This window comes from Haliotis rufescens, unplaced genomic scaffold, assembly GCF_023055435.1.
Source record: "Haliotis rufescens isolate VD_foot unplaced genomic scaffold, xgHalRufe1.0.p SCAF_16, whole genome shotgun sequence".
NCBI lineage: Eukaryota > Metazoa > Mollusca > Gastropoda > Lepetellida > Haliotidae > Haliotis > Haliotis rufescens.
In genome coordinates, this window is record NW_025963846.1 from 33,581,283 (window position 1) to 33,600,804 (window position 19,522).

General features: G+C 40.9%; 1 protein-coding gene across 3 annotated transcripts in view; it reads left to right on the forward strand.

Annotated features, from left to right (window-relative positions):
- Window positions 1–19,522, forward strand: part of LOC124133882 — a 107,654-nt gene that overhangs the window by 8,956 nt on the left and 79,176 nt on the right. For all 3 annotated transcript variants that reach the window (XM_048397153.1, XM_048397154.1, XM_048397155.1), the window contains exons 2-10: window positions 1,583–2,176; window positions 3,591–3,677; window positions 10,037–10,146; window positions 10,668–10,787; window positions 12,777–12,853; window positions 14,537–14,674; window positions 15,753–15,832; window positions 17,565–17,730; window positions 18,503–18,709. In XM_048397153.1, the coding sequence (XP_048253110.1) occupies window positions 1,672–2,176; window positions 3,591–3,677; window positions 10,037–10,146; window positions 10,668–10,787; window positions 12,777–12,853; window positions 14,537–14,674; window positions 15,753–15,832; window positions 17,565–17,730; window positions 18,503–18,709 (1,490 nt within the window). In that variant the 5' untranslated portion in view covers window positions 1,583–1,671. The remainder of the gene's footprint in view (window positions 1–1,582; window positions 2,177–3,590; window positions 3,678–10,036; window positions 10,147–10,667; window positions 10,788–12,776; window positions 12,854–14,536; window positions 14,675–15,752; window positions 15,833–17,564; window positions 17,731–18,502; window positions 18,710–19,522) is intronic.

The window sequence follows — 19,522 nt, forward strand, 5'->3', positions numbered from 1 at the left end:
ATTTGTGTTAAATAGTAGTGGGTATTCAGGGGTTAGCAATTAGGTTCAGAGTCAAAACTTTGGATTCAGGATATGGGGTTTGGCACATTCCTTATTTAAAAGGTAGACTGAAAAAACGTATGTTTGAAAAACTAAACTAACATGTGTTTTGTAGGTTCAGATACATGGGTAATAGGTGTTATATTCATTTGATAGATAAGTTAAGAACACTGCCACTGAATTGTAAACAGCCTTATCAGCCACACTGTGTGTAGGTTGACCTGAGTTATGCAATGTACATGTCTGGCTGTGTGATGTAAGCCTTTAAATCCAGCATATTTTACATAAGCATGATCTCCAAGATGAAATGAACAAGGTTGATTTTATAAGGTTTCATTTGTGATGGTTGCTAGGAATCAATATCCAGAGATATGTGTAGTGTTTCTCTAGTGTTTGAACACACTGAGTTTTGTGTGTTTAGGCTCTGGCACAGGGTGTTCTTTGTCACACAGTTTGAACGAAGAGTTCATGCGAGTTTTAATATTTTTTGCTGTTTGTTTGATAGTAAATTTGGTAATGTAAATCGTTAACTTATTTTTTACAATGAAAAGAATGACAAGAAAATGTACTACTTTATGGATAACAACTCGTGGTTTATTGCATATAATATATCACTCCAGCTTGATAACGGTGTAAGAATATACATCGAGACATCACTAAATGCATAAGCAACAAGTTGTTATTCATAAAGTTGTATGTTTTCTAACTTACTCGCCAACTACTAAAATGCTAATCAAACAGTTAGTAAGTAATATATCTATCTGTAAGACGTCAATGTGGGTGTATTTTTTTATTTGTAGTATCAGAATTTTATTTTCATTTTTTAATTATTTTTTTAATTTGTAGTATCAGAAATGTTGGCGTGGGCCCAGTGATGCTTTTGAAAAATAAAATTGGTACCAGAAAAAACTACAAAAAATATTGTTTATTAAAATATATTGTGAAAAAAAAAGGTTCAGCTCTTCCTTGCGATACGTATCACGATATATTGTATAATTCTAAATTTTGAATTCCGAAACATCTGAAACATCAGTGTATGGATGGAAGTTCAGAAATAGAACAAAAAGGGATGCTGGTACAAGGAAATATGTACTCATTTGATAAATATGCAGCCATCTTGGGGCCCTTGATGCACGCTCAGTGGCAGTGAAGTGAGTGAGTGAGTGAGTATGGTTTTATGCCGCTTTTAGCAATATTCCAGCAATATCACGGCGGGGGACACCAGAAATGGGCTTTACACATTGTACCTATGTCGGGAATCGAACCCGGGTCTTCGGCGTGACGAGCGAACGCTTTAACCACTAGGCTACCCAACTGCCCTGTGGCAGTGAAGCTATTTGGCAAGTGTATTACATGAAACACATGATAAAAGTCTCTATTTCAACTCACCCGATATACTGAGCATGAAAAACAAATCATATTGTGATACGTATCGAGTAAAGAATGAACCTCAATTTACTGACATACCGGTAATACCGTGCACCCTAAATCTTTACACATAATTACAACTGTGAATATAATTTTTTTTTTTTTACTTTTATAGATGATTTCATTGGACAAAGTACCCAGTCATTTAAAAGAAAAATGTGGAACAAACAGTAAAACAACAGTTAACAAAGTCAGATAAACAATATGTCTGTTTCTGTGGAGACCCCCCAGGACAAGGATCCTCCAACTATGCCTGGGTCAGTGCCTGAATGTGTCACCAACAACCCTGACCAGTATGACCCCACGGCGCTGGCCGGCATGTTGAAACTGACCTCCAGACTCGACGCCAGCAACAATTCAATCAATGAAGCTGAAGAAGTCAATGACCAAGAGGTCGATGACCAATCAGTCCTTGCCTTTATCGATGAGCTGTCAATGGAAAAGTATGACGCTGATGAGGAAAGCGATTATGATGTTGACACAGAAATGGACAGACATCAGGATGTTGATGAGGTCTTTGAAGAAATAAAGGAGTCAATTTCTAGGAATTTAGAAAGAAAAGATTCGTCTGTGTCACACTTGAGTTTGTCATCTTCAAACAGTGAGGGTCAAGTCGTGAAAATATCAGACAACTTTACCTCAATTCCGTACGGAATACAGCCCAGAGCTACGTACGAACATGGCAAGAAGAGCTCCGATATTATGGGAGGTGAGTATTGCTACAATCCAGTACAATCCAAACACATTTATTTTTACTCCTGCTTTTCTTACAAGCTTTGAAAACAAGAAAAATAAGCGGCCTGTCATAAATACTCGAAAAATGATATACCAGGGATCTGTAATTCATCCAAAAGAAAAATAATGATAAAGGCTTTTTGTGGCCCATGAGATATGCATAATTTAAGAAATAAGCAAAATTGTCAGAAATGGACGTTACCAGGAATGTTCGTATGAATGAGTACTAGACTTTGTTAATTTAAACACTTGCACACTTTAATTTAGACTAACAGCATCAATAAATATGGAGAACAGGGGTCAATTTAACGGCTGGCCCATTGGCCTGTGGCCAATAAAATTTACAAAAGGATTGCTGAAACATTAAGTAGATTGCCTGTCTGGCTTGTCAAAATTTCCACCTTCTCTGCATATGTTTAATTTTTTTTATTGGACACTGCTCGTGAATGTTGTAAGTTCAATGAGAAAATATTTTGTAGGAATGAGGTCGTGTGAATGGTTTACTTAAAGATCATCTCGATAGAATGACACAACTGGCAGCCGTTTTGTAATGTTCTGTACAACATCTTTATTTGATAATAAAATCGCCGCGAAATGAGACGAATGGATTTAATCTCAGAGTGTAGGAAATGATGTTTTAGGGATGAGGAGTTCTCAAATTCTGGAGCCCCCTGGGTAACTCAGTCGTTGCCTCCAACATGTAGTTTGGGGCCAGTAAATTTGGAGAAGGGCCAGTAACTTTTGAAAGGAGCAAGCCCTGCTGGCTACATACAAATTTGTTGTTAAATCTACCCCTGTAGACAGTAGGCTTAAATGTGCTTAAAAGGCTGATTGTAGAGAATTTCATGAAGTCTTGACCCAAACTGACCTTCTCAGAATAAGACAACTGAAAACATTTGATGGGCATATTGTGACTTAATCCTATTTAGATTTTCTAAACTAAGGATATAACGAACTCAAAGGGACCACTAATATTAATTCGTTATATACGTTGTTCGTTATAAGGAAAGGCAAATGGACGGGATCAAGAAATAGTTGGTTATATCCGTCATTTCATTATACCGGTTAGTGTGTTTGTTATAAACATAGTTTACTGTACTTGATCATGTAAAAAAGAAAGCAGATGTCAACCATTTTATTTTATTTTGATAATTTCCATCCCAGTTTGTAAATTTAAGACTCAACTTTTCCAGTGGGCCAGAGTCTTCATCGTACCTCATCCTGTGATGGTTCAAATTTCTTAGTGACAGATGTCTTCAAGTCAAAAATAACCAAATAGGAAACATGATGAATTGTGTGTAAAGTGCTTGTAAATGATTTCAGTAACTGTTTGAAGGAATCGATCATGTTACATAGTTTGAACACTGTATTTGTTTACCCCCTGTCAGTGTCGTACAATGGGAGGATGAGGCAGTTCATCATCCTGGATGCTAAGGGGGTGATCGCCTGGAAGAGGGATGCTGTGGACGCCAGAGGTTTGTTTGTTAATTTGTACTTGTTTATTTATTTGTTTGTTTATGCCACAGTCAGCAATATTTAAGCTATGTCATAGGTAGGGCTGGCTAAAAAGATCTTTAACCGGAATTATCATTGATGGGAAGAACTATCATTGATATGAAATTGTTGTCATCGATAATAACTTACGTAAACTATTGTGATGAAATAAAGTTTAGGTTTACTGAAACAGACAATAATGTCAATTGTTGAAGACGGAAAGCAACTGGTTTTTTTTATATCTCAAATGTCCTCAAAATAATCCATGCATAAATGTGCCACTGCTCACCAGTGGCGGGGCGGTCGGGTAGCCAAGGGGTTAAAGCATTCGCGTCACGCCTGAGACCCGGGTTCGATTCCCGACATGGGTACAATGTGTGAAGCCCATTTCCGGTGTCCCCCGCCGTGACATTGCTGGAATAAAAGAGGCGTAAAACCATACTCACTTACTCATTAGTGGCGTGAAATATGTTGACTTCTTTCAGGATCTCCTCGCATATTTGCTAAAAGTTACTCTTCTGATATTTATCGATAATTGATCGATATTTAGTTAATGAATATCGATCTCTATAAATTATAATGATAGCCAGCCCTTGTCATGGTAGCCTGTAAATAACAGAGACAAACCAGTGGTTGATAGTATGAGCAACGACCACTGATCCAATATGTTTCTTGTGTTCCTATCTTGTTTTCTAGCTCACTCGAACCAAAACCCATGTTTATGTCTGTCTGTCCTTCTATTTGTCAACTTTCAGGAGATGAAGGTGTTGAGATGAAATGGGGTTTTAACATCACATTTCAAGATAATTGCACTTATTTTATGATATTCATCTATGTGTGTGTGTGGCTTATTGTACCAGTCCGGACTAATGCTGGTTTTATCCATTTTCCCCGAGGCAAGAGAGTTAACTGACTTTAAAAGTCCAGTTTCCCAGGCAAGAGAGTTAACTGACGTTAAAAGTCCAGTTTCCCAGGCAAGAGAGTTAACTGACGTTAAAAGTCCAGTTTCCACCCTTGCCGAACTAGGCTGGAATTCCTTGGCTTGATCGTAGCGCCACCAGTGGCTATTACCAGTTATGTCTCTTCTATGCCTCTCCTATGGACCAATCAGATTCCACCTCTCGCATCATGTGCATTTGTTTCAAACAAAATGGCTGTGCCCAGACAAGACAATCTGATCGACAATCAAGATCTATATTGTGATAAAACGGGTCTTACATCGCAGAGTGCGTCAAATCATCTTGATTAAACACTTGAAAAGATTTGGAAAATATCTGTTGACAACGGGTTGGCCGTGCACATGCTTTGCAAATCCTGCAATCGACCGAACTCTGCATGACAGTTTACGAACCGGAATTTCGATTTCGTCCAGCCAAAATGTAACTCCATAATACCAGCTTAGTTCGGCAAGGGTGGAAACTGGACTTTTATAGTCAGTTAACTCCCTTGCCTCAGGAAGATGGGTTTTATCATGTTATAGTGCTGTCCCATTGAGAGGCCCTGCCACAGTTTAACATGGATAGTAACAGACACCCAACTCACACACAGTATTCTGACTCCGAGCTGGCAAGTCCTGGTATGGTATCTGTAATGCCAAGCTCCACTGAAATTCCAAGAGTTTTTATTTAAGAAATAAACAACAAGTGGGAGTTATTTATCATACAATAAAACGCTGCAGGGAGAATGGTTTATTCTCATGGTTTATCTTCCTGCAGTGTTTTATTGTGGTCGTGTATTTCTTATATGAGATATCAACATTATGTACAGCCACTACAAGCTTGAAACATATTTACCCAAATTGTAGTAATGATGACTACCTGAATAGAATCCGAGCTTGGAAATGTCGGACAAGTCCATTTTATGCACAGGTGGGTTAAGTTGTATTTCCTAAAGTGTATTTCCTGCATTTTCTAACAATCCTCATGTCGATTATCTGTACATTTTCTTCAAATACCGATTGTCATATCTCTCCCACTTTTGGGTGCAATCGTTCGGGGACTGCATTTTTCTGCATAGCCCAGCTACATCTATGAGGAACAAATCACTAGACACTCCCCCCTCAAAAGTAACTTTGTTCAATATATGACTTCATCAAGTTGCGAGCCCATTGGACAACATACTTTTGAGTGGAAAGTGTCTAGTGAGTTGTTCCCCATAGATGTATTTGGAGAAAAGGTACAGATAATTTAATTGATGTGAGGATTTTGAGAATATGTAGGAAATACCAAACTTAACCCACCTTTTCATAAAACGGACTTGTCTGACATTTTTAAGCTTGGATTCTATTCAGGGACTCATGATTATGCAAATTTGGGTAAATATTTTAAAAGTCTGTACATTTTATCAACATCCTTAAGAGACAACACAGTGTTGACATCTCGTATAATATTGCATGCATAACCTCATGTTGTTTTATTATATCACTTAAGAGGGATTAAGATAAATCCCACCTAAGCCACATCAGGTAGATAAGTCCTTAATGGAGTGTACATTGCATTGCTTGATAGGAGGTGTCAGTAGAACACAGGTTGTGTTTGCCTGTGGTGGAGACTGTTATCTACACGTGTCAGTAGAACACAGGCTGTGTTTGCCTGTGGGGGAGACTGTAATCTACACGTGTCAGTAGAACACAGGTTGTGTTTGCCTGTAGGGAGACTCTAATCTACACGTGTCAGTAGAACACAGGTTGTGTTTGCCTGTAGGGAGACTGTAATCTACACGTGTCAGTAGAACACAGGTTGTGTTTGCCTGTGGGGGAGACAGTAATCTACACGTGTCAGTAGAACACTGGTTGTGTTTGCCTGTAGGGAGACTGTAATCTACACGTGTCAGTAGAACACAGGTTGTGTTTGCCTGGGGGGGAGACTGTAATCTACACGTGTCAATAGAACACTGGTTGTGTTTGCCTGTAGGGAGACTGTAATCTACACGTGTCAGTAGAACACAGGTTGTGTTTGCCTGGGGGGGAGACTGTAATCTACACGTGTCAGTAGAACACAGGTTGTGTTTGCCTGTGGGGGAGACTGTAATCTACACGTGTCAATAGAACACTGGTTGTGTTTGCCTGTAGGGAGACTGTAATCTACACGTGTCAGTAGAACACTGGTTGTGTTTGCCTGTAGGGAGACTGTAATCTACACGTGTCAGTAGAACACAGGTTGTGTTTGCCTGGGGTGGAGACTGTAATCTACACGTGTCAGTAGAACACCGGTTGTGTTTGCCTGTAGGGAGACTGTAATCTACACGTGTCAGTAGAACACAGGTTGTGTTTGCCTGTGGGGGAGACTGTAATCTACACGTGTCAATAGAACACTGGTTGTGTTTGCCTGTAGGGAGACTGTAATCTACACGTGTCAGTAGAACACAGGTTGTGTTTGCCTGGGGGGGAGACTGTAATCTACACGTGTCAGTAGAACACAGGTTGTGTTTGCCTGTAGGGAGACTGTAATCTACACGTGTCAGTAGAACACAGGTTGTGTTTGCCTGTAGGGAGACTGTAATCTACACGTGTCAGTAGAACACTGGTTGTGTTTGCCTGTGGGGGACTGTAATCTACACGTGTCAGTAGAACACAGGCTGTGTTTGCCTGTGGGGAGACTGTAATCTACACATGTCAGTAGAACACAGGCTGTGTTTGCCTGTGGGGAGACTGTAATCTACACGTGTCAATAGAACACAGGCTGTGTTTGCCTGTGGGGGAGACTGTAATCTACACGTGTCAGTAGAACACTGGTTGTGTTTGCCTGTGGGGAGACTGTAATCTACACTTGTCAGTAGAACACAGGTTGTGTTTGCCTGTGGTGGAGACTGTAATCTACACATGTCAGTAGAACACAGGTTGTGTTTACCTGTGGGGAGACTGTAATCTACACGTGTCAATAGAACACAGGTTGTGTTTGCCTGTGGGGGAAACTGTAATCTACACGTGTCAGTAGAACACTGGTTGTGTTTGCCTGTAGGGAGACTGTAATCTACACGTGTCAGTAGAACACAGGTTGTGTTTGCCTGTAGGGAGACTGTAATCTACACGTGTCAGTAGAACACAGGTTGTGTTTGCCTGTAGGGAGACTGTAATCTACACGTGTCAGTAGAACACAGGTTGTGTTTGCCTGTGGGGAGACTGTAATCTACACGTGTCAGTAGAACACTGGTTGTGTTTGCCTGTGGGGGAGACTGTAATCTACACGTGTCAGTAGAACACAGGTTGTGTTTGCCTGCCTGTGGGGAGACTGTAATCTACACGTGTCAATAGAACACAGGTTGTGTTTGCCTGTGGGGGAGACTGTAATCTACACGTGTCAGTAGAACACTGGTTGTGTTTGCCTGTAGGGAGACTGTAATCTTCACGTGTCAGTAGAACACAGGCTGTGTTTGCCTGTGGGGGAGACTGTAATCTACACGTGTCAATAGAACACAGGTTGTGTTTGCCTGTGGGGGAGACTGTAATCTACACGTGTCAATAGAACACAGGTTGTGTTTGCCTGTGGGGAGACTGTAATCTACACGTGTCAGTAGAACACAGGTTGTGTTTGCCTGTGGGGAGACTGTAATCTACACGTGTCAGTAGAACACAGGTTGTGTTTGCCTGTAGGGAGACTGTAATCTACACGTGTCAATAGAACACAGTTTGTGTTTGCCTGTAGGGAGACTGTAATCTACACGTGTCAATAGAACACAGGCTGTGTTTGCCTGTGGGGGAGACTGTAATCTACACGTGTCAGTAGAACACAGGTTGTGTTTGCCTGTCGGGGAGACTGTAATCTACACGTGTCAATAGAACACAGGTTGTGTTTGCCTGTGGGGAGACTGTAATCTACACGTGTCAATAGAACCTAGGTTGTGTTTGCCTGTGGGGAGATTGTAATCTACACGTGTCAATATCATTGATTACAGCTGGTGCTGCAGTTGACTCATACACTTTTCATTCCTATTAACCTGATCATTAGAGTATCGGGTCATCGTGATACAGGGATTTGAAACAGTCTGGCTAAATAAGAAAGTACTTTAACACCTGAATTTGTCATACCGTCTCCATGGCCTAGTGGTATAGCGTTGCCCGGAAAGCAGAAGGTCGGGGTTTGATCACCATGTCCCCGGCCGCGGCCGCGTCATACCAAAAGACGTTAAAAGGTGATACTTGTTGTTACCCTGCCTGGTTCTTGGTTTTTAGGGGCTGAAACGAGGACTGGTCAGTTCAGAGTCAGTATACTGTGTCGGAGTGGGGTATTCATGTCAAACTGCGTCATGGTATCTCAGTGGGCTTTCACTATAAAATCAGCACTTGTCTAGACTAGTTCAAGCAGCCAGATTCACACATGTGGATGAACATCGCTGTATAAGTGCAACAATGTTGAACGAGATAATTTTAATTTCAATAATTTTGAAACTCTGTTTCACCACACCTCGATTTGTCAGATATTCCTTAAGCGGGAGGGGGTTAACAGGTCTGCTAACCTCAATTCCACAAAATCGACTTTTCAGCATTTTCACAGTTCAAGTCAAGAAATAACATGTCTACACATCATACATTGACGCTGAATGTGAATAGCAGCATTTCTATGCACTTCATAAACAATGAAAAGTGACACTGCCTGGCAAAAGTTCTAATTTTCAGTGATAAATACTGAAAATATTTGGACCAATATCTTTGCCGCCATGGATAATACTGGCCATTCCTGTGAGGCTGCATTTTGCTTGTTACTCTATTTTACCAAATACATTATTTGCTACCCTGCATTAAGGGAACAAGGACTGGTTGATTCGGAGTCGGTATACTGTGTCTGAGTGGGGTATCTGTTTTAAACTGTGACATGGAATCACATGCACGTGTGTGTGTGTGGCTGCTTGTACTAGTCCGGACTGATGCCGATTTATAGTGCTAGCTCACTGAGATTCCATGCCGCAGTTGAACATGAATACCCCACTCAGACACAGTATACTGACTCCGAGCCGACCAGTCCTTCTTTTAGCCCCTTAATGCCAAGCGCCAGACAGGGTAACAACAAGTACCATCTTTTAACGTCTTTTGGTATGACGCAGTCGGGGATTGAACCCCGGACCTTCCGGTCTCCTGGCGGATGTTCTCCCATTAGACCACGGAGGTGGTAGTCCGGACTAGAACAACAGCTCTATGAGTGGAAAAAATCTTGAATGCTAAGTTAAACCCCATTTCACCTCACCTGAAAACATTAAGTATGTTACATTTGGTTACCTTGAAAACACATTCATATTACGAATATAATTAATACAAATGTACTGAAAATATTTTGATTATGGTAATTAATTTAACAATTACGAATATGGAAGTAATGACTATATTGAATGAAATTTTATATTTCAGTGACCCAAGCCCTGACGTATCCTAAATACGAATATCGTCTCATAACACACCTGGTCTATGCAAGAAAACACAACTGCTACTTTGCATTAGCGAAAGATTTTAGTTTAAAGGTGAGACAAATTTTCTATCATTGATGCAATATTACGCAATCACTGTCATTATTCTTCAGGCAAGACCAACATATTCTATTTTTATTTAGAAATTTGGTGTTTTTTTAAGACTCGTCTAGAGTAAATAAAATAAAATATTTAAAATATTTAAATAAATAAAATATTTACTATGTTTACATTTTCTGTCGTTTTGTTCAGTTCCAATTTGTAGAAAAAATTGAAGCACTGAGAACTGGTTCAGATATATGGCCATCAAATGCTACTTGTCAATGACCCTTCATTGGACTTTTACTTGTCCTTAGCACAATTTAGTAGCCTCGGGCTAGTGGACAAGCATGAATTTCGAAGGCAGGAGCTGACCCACAAATGTCTGAAAGGAGAAAACTATGGTTGTTTTTATTTGTTTTTCCGCCTGCCTCTTGGCATATTGTGTTGAAGAATCCATGAAACAGAAAATCAGGTTTGCCTGGCCTTAAAGCAAGAATATGTTGTATTTTTACTGTAAAATGTTCTTCATCCAGGTGATGAACCGTGACTTTGTGGAGACGTGTTCCGTGAGTGCGGACCTGAGTTCCGTGCTGTTCATGTTGTTTAACCCTGTCCGAGATGAGCTGATCACTGGAGGAGTCGGAGGAACAAAGGTACAGTCATGCCCCGCTTATACGGACTTCAGATATCCGGAAACCTCGGTTCCCGGACGATTTTCATTCAAAACGAAATAATTACTACATAAATTTACCTGTATATACGGAAATTCAGTTTCCGGAACCGGATGGTCATTTTCATACACAAAACACTGAAATGCACACAAATTTGTCTCACTTACCCGGACAATACACTTCCGCTGGTGGTAATCCTTCCGCTGGTGGTAATCCTTTGATTCGTGAGAAGTCAATTAACCAAGTGACACTGAGTTACGTTTGAGACGAGCTTGTTTGTTGTACATGTAATCCCATTCGATAAATATGGCGTCTGTGGAGGTCAGAGGTCAAAAGCTTGTGCTTGTATAGAGACCTTGATTACATATTACGAGAACACAGTCGATCTGGACAATTTGGAATTATTGTTTAAAATTCAAACCTCAAAATGTGGTAAAGTTCAAACTTCCATGACAGATTTTTTGAAACGTGTATGTCTTGAATAAAGATTGAGTGGATGTATCTGTTTGCTCTGTCATCTGTCATGAGTTGCATAATTGAAGGGAAGTAACTCTTCCAGTAAGAAGCTGGTTTCAGTTATACGGAAATTCGTTTATACGGACGAATTGTGAAATGACACAAGTGTCCGTATAAACGAGGCACGACTGTAACTGGAACAACATTGTATCATGAATACACATTTAGAAAGTGGTCAAATGTAGCAATTTCACCTATATCCTGACTTTTTGAGACCGCCTCTGTGGTCTGGTGGTAGAGCGTCCGCCTGGAGAGCGGAAGGTCCGTGGTTCAATCCCCGACCGCGTCATACCAAAAAACGTTAAAAGATGGTACTTGTTGTTACCCTGTCTGGCGCTCGGCATTGAGGGGCTAAAACAAGGACTGGTCGGCTCGGAGTCAGTATACTGTGTCTGAGTGAGGTATTCATGTTAAACTGCGGCATGGTATCTCAGTGAGCTAGCACTATAAATCGGCATCAGTCCAGACTAGTACATCTCAAGTGCATAGATCGATGCCCATGATGAGTGAGTATGGTTTTATGCCGTTTTTATCCCCCACCGAGCCAGAATGGCCGAAGGGGGATTATGTTGGGCGCAGACCCTCCGTCCGTCTGTCCGTCCAACAGAGGGTACTAAGCTTGTGAAATCAACTCCTCCTACAGTTTCCAGAGAATATCCTTGACTCACTACACACAAGATGTCGACATGCTGATGATACGCATATCGCAGTCCCGTTTCATTTCAACTAATTTTGACAGAGTTACTGCCCGTTTTATGGAGCTTCATGAAATCTACTCCTCCTCCAGTTTCCAGAGAATATCACAATATCTAACTATAACTATAACTATAGTTAGTTTCCTCGTATAAGGCTTTTGTGGGTGAGCTACATCCTTATGGCATTAGCATTCAGACTGGATTACTCCCAACAAAATGTTCTGCACAATTTGTTTCAAATGCAGTGCCATCTACTGTTGTTATTTCATAAAATACAAGGGGGCGGTCGGGTAGCCTAGTGGTTAAAGCGTTCGCTCGTCATGCCGAAGACCCGGGTTCGATTCCCGACATGGGTACAATATGTGAAGCCCATTTCTGGTGTCCCCCGCCGTGATATTGCTGGAATATTGCTAAAAGCGGCGTAAAGCCATACTCACTCACTCACTCATAAAATACAAAGAAAATATAAACTTGTTAAAAAAATTCATGCGAGAGAGTTGTGCTCTCAGAGCACTCTTGTTAGTTACGGGGGATGTTGTGCTCTCAGGGGACTCTTGTTAGTTATAAACCTATCGTGGGGGAACACCAATTGGCTTCACACATCGTACTCATGTGAAGAGTTGAACTTTGGCCTTCGGCGTAACAAGCAAACGCTTTAACCACTAGGCTACCCCACCGCCCCTACACATTTTATAGAAAATTATAAACAAATGATTTAATTTGTTGTGGCTACATGTGATGTTGTTTTGTTCTACTACAGGTGTGGCATTTCCATCAAGTGGCAGCCAAGGCATTTAGGGAGCTGAAACCACTGGCTAACTTTAGACTGACCCTCAGGTACTGATATCTGTCTCTGTATTAAGAACCCATGAAGATCTTAGTTAGAATAGGTCTTCAGCAACCCTTGCTTGCCATAAAAGGCGGCTATGCTTGTAGTAAGAGGCGACTAACGGGATCGGGTGGTCAGGCTCGCTGACTTGGCTGATGCATGTCATCGTATCCCAATTGCATAAATTGATGCGTATGATGTCAATCATTGGATTGTCTGGTCCAGACTCGATTATTTACAGACCGCCGTCATATTACTGGAATATTGCTGAGTGCAGCGTTAAGCAACAGACAAACAAACAAACTAAACTGATCTGATCGGGTGGTCAGGCTCGGTGACTTGGTTGATTGCACGTCATCGTATCCCTAATGCGTGAATCGATTTTCGTGATGTCAATCAGTGGATTGTCAGGGCCAGACTCGATTATTTACAGACCGCCATCATATACCTGGAATATTGCTGATTGCGGCATTAAACAACAGACAAACAAACAAACTAAATTGATCGGGTGGTCAGGCTCGGTGACTTGGCTGATTGTGTGTCATTGTCACATTTGCGTCTCAACAATGTGGATCGATGTTCATGACGTCAATAACTGGATTGTCCGGTCCGGACTCAATTATTTACAGACCATCATATAGCCGGAATATTGCTGAATGCAGCGTTAAACAACAAACATCACAGTCGAATCATTGTTTAATAATTGTCAAATCATTTCCAAAAAAAGAATATCTGAATTAATTATATTTATTTCAAACAGCCATTTTATCATATGATTTTAGTTTCTCAAAGAAAGTTGAAAAGAGTTTGAAATAAACATACTTTGTTTTGTTTTTGCTATTGATGAATGTACTCCCAAGTATCTGCAAAACAACAGGAAATTATGCTCTTATATAAAATAACAGAATCATCTTCCTGAGCCGAACTAGGCTGGAATTTCTGGGCCCGATCGTAGCACCACCAAGTGGCTATGACGATTTATGTTCTTTCTGTCTCCTCCTATTGACCAATCATATTCCACCTCTCATTTCACTTGCATTTGCTTCAAACAAAATGGCAGCGCCCAGTCAAGACGGTCTGATCGATTATCAAGATATTTATTGTAATAAAACGGGTCTTGCATCAAATTACCTGAGCACCTTGATTGAAAAGATTTGGAAAACATATGTACACATGCTTTGCAAATCCTGCAACTGCAGGGCAGTTTATGAACCGGATGTCCATTTCGTTTGATTGGAATGGAATGATTGCAAGGGGTGAAACTGGACATTTATAATCAGTTACCGTATTCGACGTAATAAGCACCCAGGGCGCTCTCAAAATTAGAAATAGGGGGCTCTTATTAGAATATTATTTTGGTGAAAAAACAGTTGAAAGATAAATTTCATGGTTTATGCTGACAGCCTGAAATTATTATGTATGACAGATATATTTTTCTAGAATTTAATTGCCCATAATTAAGGGTGCATATAACACACGAGTGCGCATTGTACGCGAATAAATAAGTCTTGTGTACATTGATCAATCGGAAGGGGTGCTAATTGGGATTGTTCACAAGCCAATATATTAGAAAATTCCGCCATGGGCTCCCTTGCCTCGGGAAGATGTTACAGAATATGACATATGATATGGAGATTGCATGAAATTGAGATGTAAAGTATTCTTCTAAATAACACGTTGGCCTGTTGCAGGTATGAGCTGCCTAACCTGGGAGGGAGCTGGGTGAAGCGGGTGGACCTGGACTACAACCTTGACCACCTGTACTGCTGCTCGGACACAGATCTACACGCGTATGACATGCAGGGGAAGCTACTCTTCAAGTTCTCCCAGTAAGTATATATTTGTCGTCAAAGGCGTAGGGGTAGCCTCGTGGAGAATGTGTTCACTCATTCTGCTGAAGGCTGGGGTTCGATTCTCCCATGGGCACACCCTGTGAAGCCTGTTCTTGGTGGTCCCCTTGGCTGGAAGATTGCCGAGATGGTCATACGTCTTACTCAATCATTCTCTTGCTCTTTCAATCATAGAATATGGGAAATATATAAACTGACATTCCATAGGCTTTATTTGTATCTCACCGAGCCTGAAAGGCCATGTGAGCTTTTGTCCTCTCAAATCATACATTCTGCCATCATCTTCATCCTTGAGCTTTTTCACATCGTCAGCCTCTTATAAATGGAATCCATTTTTAAAAAGCTATTTTTGGCTATTATATATATCGTATGTCTGTAATTTTTGATCAAATGTAATGAATTTTGGAACATATGTATTTAGAAGAGAGGTTCAACATATTAATACCGAGTTACTGCAGTATTTAAAATTTTGACCTTTATTTGACCTCTGCACTTTTTTACTGATGTCAACCAACTAATGTAAGGCCTGTCTTTGGACAATGTAATGACAATAGAACCCTGTTTACTTAAAGTCCTGAGGATAAAATGAAACCATATGATACTTAAGAACACACCATGCCATTTAGAAAGTGGTCAAATGTAACAAATGTTATATTTGGGACATCACTTTCTTAGTAAAGTACAGATTTTAGTACATTTTGGGGTTGAGTTGGAATCCTAGATGGGACTCAACCCCCAAAAGTGCTAGAATCTGTACTTTTCTAAGAAAGTGTTTTCACAAAACATTTGTTACATATGATATTCGAGAAGGTTTTCTTCTTTTATAGACGAGTATCAAATGTCTTGAGGGCAATGTTTCATTTCTGATCCAACCTATTGTCTTGCAATTATAACTATTGTATGTAAATTTAATTTGTAGTGGATTCAGATTTTTTTTCACTTTTATTTTTTCGGGTCATCTAAAGGTTGGTTGGAGCCAGCTGATTACAAATCCTGGTAGTAGATGATGTTGTGTTGCATAAGGTGGTTGTGATGTCAGTGTTTTCTGTGTTTACAGAGCTCATGCCATGACGATCACAGGATGTCAGTACTCTGTAGCTTGTAAAGTGTTGGTGACTGCATCTGTGGATTCAGAGGGTAAGCATCAACAGGTCTAACACTTGACTTTCAGTCTTTCAACAGCATGCACACTAGGGCTGCAATGATTACACTATGAGGCGAATATGATTCATATCACGAATATAGGGTAACGAATACGAATATTAATTCACAATTACAATAACAAGTCAGCAGTGTATGTATTATTTATTATATTCAGTGAAACAATAATAACATAATTTATTTGACATGGTTTGTTAATTATTAATAAATTATTCATTTATTTACTGCGCTTATCCAGGTACTAGAATGTGCTCAAATGTGACAATGACCAGTGAAAACAATACTATCAAATTAAATATTATTAGAGTGTTGGCATTGAAAGAAATCTATGCATATAATATGTTGTTATGGATATTTTTAGGTACAGGGTATGTAAATATACATGATACCATATTCATAAATATTCGATTCTAGTGGCCACAAATTCAAGTCAATTCATGAATGGTTACGGTTCGATTCACCGAATACGCGAGTGAAACGTAACAGCCCTAATGCACACTGAAGCTTTTGGTTCATACCATTGTCACAAGGACGTCATGTAGAAGAATCAGACTGTTTGACCATTGACATTTTAAGTAAGCACTTGATGAACAGGGAATTTTTTGCGACAGTTTTATTATTGCGAGTTTTGCGAACGAGACTCAATCGCAAAAATTAAAAACGCAAAATTAAGTATAAATAATACATACATACATACATACATACATACATACTTTATTCATTGCAACACGTCATCAAATGATGAAATCATCAACCACAAGTTACTCAATAAGTTAAAAACACAAATGAATGCAGAATGGTCACACAATACATCACAAATGACAGTGTAAACAGACCAATTAGTGTCACTGTTACCTCACAGTAATCCTGCCTTCTTCCAACCTCGCTTGATTGCGTCAGTGTTCAAACTCACAGTCATGACACTGAGTTGAGTCAATTATCGTATTTGATAATTGGTCGCAATCCCTTCCGGTCAACTTTCCGGCCAACTCAGATTAACTAGCTTCGGAGAGAAGCTGTCTAATGTTTGGTAATCGAGGGGTCATCTCAACACGGCAACTCGCAAAAATATCTCGTCGCAGTATTGTCTTTGGTGTGGTATTCGCAATATTTTAACGGCACAGAAATAAAGCTGTTTACAGTATGTCCCTAGCACTGAGGTTGTTCATGCTGATTTGCCACTCCAAATATGTTTTCACAATATGCACGTTTCACTGGAAGAAAAGCATGAATTAATATGTATGTTCTTGAACTTTTGAGTTCATTACAAAATCCAGGGACACACCTGCACAGTACTGACATTTTTTTAATCCATTTTTGTTCGTTTACTGAATGTTCATTGCACGATCGTATCTAGCCTTGCTCCAAGGCTGTACTGAAAGAAAAGTCCATGGATGTGTCGTAATTCTATCCTCCTGATAGGCAAGTCTAGATATGTGGACAGTCTAAGGACTCCAGTCTCTTATAGGGACGACTTGTTCTTAGTATTTACATAATCTAGAACTAATGATTTGAACAAATAATTATTGCCTCAGAGACTTCTGCAAGTCTAAATATTATCCAGTGTAGCTTTCTGTCCATGATTAGCCAAGTCAACTGAATTGTAAACCTTATTTTAAAATTGCTATATTTCCCATTTAATACACTTCATGGTTGAAGTAACCAAGGTTTCCTGTCATCTTTCAACCTGCTGGAACCTGTATTTCAGTGAAGGTATGGAGTTTGAGAGGTGGTCTGGTGCACACTTTCCGTGGTCACTCGCGAGCGGTCACTCACCTCCTGATTCACCCCGACACCTCCACAATAGCCATCACGTCCTCCCTGGACGGCACGGTCAGAATGTGGTCACTCGACACAATGGACGCTCTCTATAGGTGGGCTGTCACTAAATCTCACGGCTGAAAATAAGGCATTTTGTTGAAAAAGCATTCAGTCGGTTATTGGTATTCAGGTCAGAGTTACCGTATTCGACGTAATAAGCGCCCCGCTCTAATAAGCGCCCACGGCGATATTTGTTAATATACTGGCTTGTGAACAATCCTAATTACCACCCCTTCCAACTGATAAATGTACACAAGGCTATTTATTTGTGCATAATATGATTGTTATATGCACCCTTAATTATGGGCAATTAAATTCTGGAAAAATTTATCTGTCGTTTATAAACATTTCAGCATAAACCACGAAATTTACGCTCTTTGAACTCTATTGTTTTTCACCAAAATAATATTCTAATAAGAGTCCCCTATTTCTAATTTTGAGAGTGCCCTGGGCGCTTATTATGTCGAAGACGGTAAATTATTTTTTTCACTTTTGACAATATTTTTGTACTTTAATTTTGGGGATATAGTGAATAATATTCACATAGTTTCGAAATAATTGTGTTCTGAATAATATTTTTGGTGTTGTTCCTGATGTACTTATGCATGCCACTTATGCATGCTTGAGCACAACGGTTATGTTATGCATGTTCACCATTTCAAAGACTTCACAAATTTTGTATGGACACCTGTGACCTTCTTCAGCATATTTTGGTTTTTGCATAGACAATCATTCAGGGGGATGAAATCTAAACATGTCGTCCACTTTGTATTTGTTATCATGTTGTTGTGCTAAATTCTTATCAAGGTGTCGGTGTTGTTGTAGCTTGGTTGTTTCTTCTGATGGAGTTTTGTGGATGGGGCTGACTGATGACAACCTCCTCTACATCAGCACAGCTCGCAACATCAGCATCTGGTCTCTCAACTACTTCTTCCAGTTCTGGAGTCTGGCCAGAAATGAATTGTCCAACTTGAGTTTGGTGGGCTGCAAGGGGAAGACGACACGGATAGTAGCTCTGGGGGAAGATAGCAGGTAAGGTGTAGTCAGTAAGTCCTGAGACGCTGTCTGGTGGGGTGGGAGTCTGGTGGGGTGGGAGGGAAAGACATCACGGAGAGGGGCCCTGGAAGAGGATTGAGACGCTGTCTGGTGGGGTGGGAGTCTGGTGGGGTGGGAGGGAAAGACATCACGGAGAGGGGCCCTGGAACAGGATTGAGAGGCAGTCTGGTGGGGTGGGATTCTGTTGGGGTGGGAGGGAAAGACATCACGGAGAGAGGCCCTGGAAGAGGATTGAGAGGCAGTCAGGTGGGGTGGGAGTCTGGTGGGGTGGGAGGGAAAGACATCACAGAGAGGGGCCCTGGAAGAGGATTGAGATGCTGTCTGGTGGGGTGGGAGTCTGTTGGGGTGGGAGGGAAAGACATCACGGAGAGGGGCCCTGGAAGAGGATTGAGACGCTGTCTGGTGGGGTGGGAGTCTGGTGGGGTGGGAGGGAAAGACATCACGGAGAGGGGCCCTGGAACAGGATTGAGACGCAGTCTGGCGGGGTGGGAGTCTGTTGGGATGGGAGGGAAAGACATCACGGAGAGGGGCCCTGGAAGAGGATTGAGACGCTGTCTGGTGGGGTGGGAGTCTGGTGGGGTGGGAGTCTGGTTGGGTGGGAGGGAAAGACATCACGGAGAGGGGCCCTGGAAGAGGATTGAGACGCTGTCTGGTGGGGTGGGAGGGAAAGACATCACGGAGAGGGGCCCTGGAAGAGGATTGAGACGCTGTCTGGTGGGGTGGGAGTCTGGTGGGGTTGGAGGGAAAGACATCATGGAGAGGGGCCCTGGAAGAGGATTGAGACGCTGT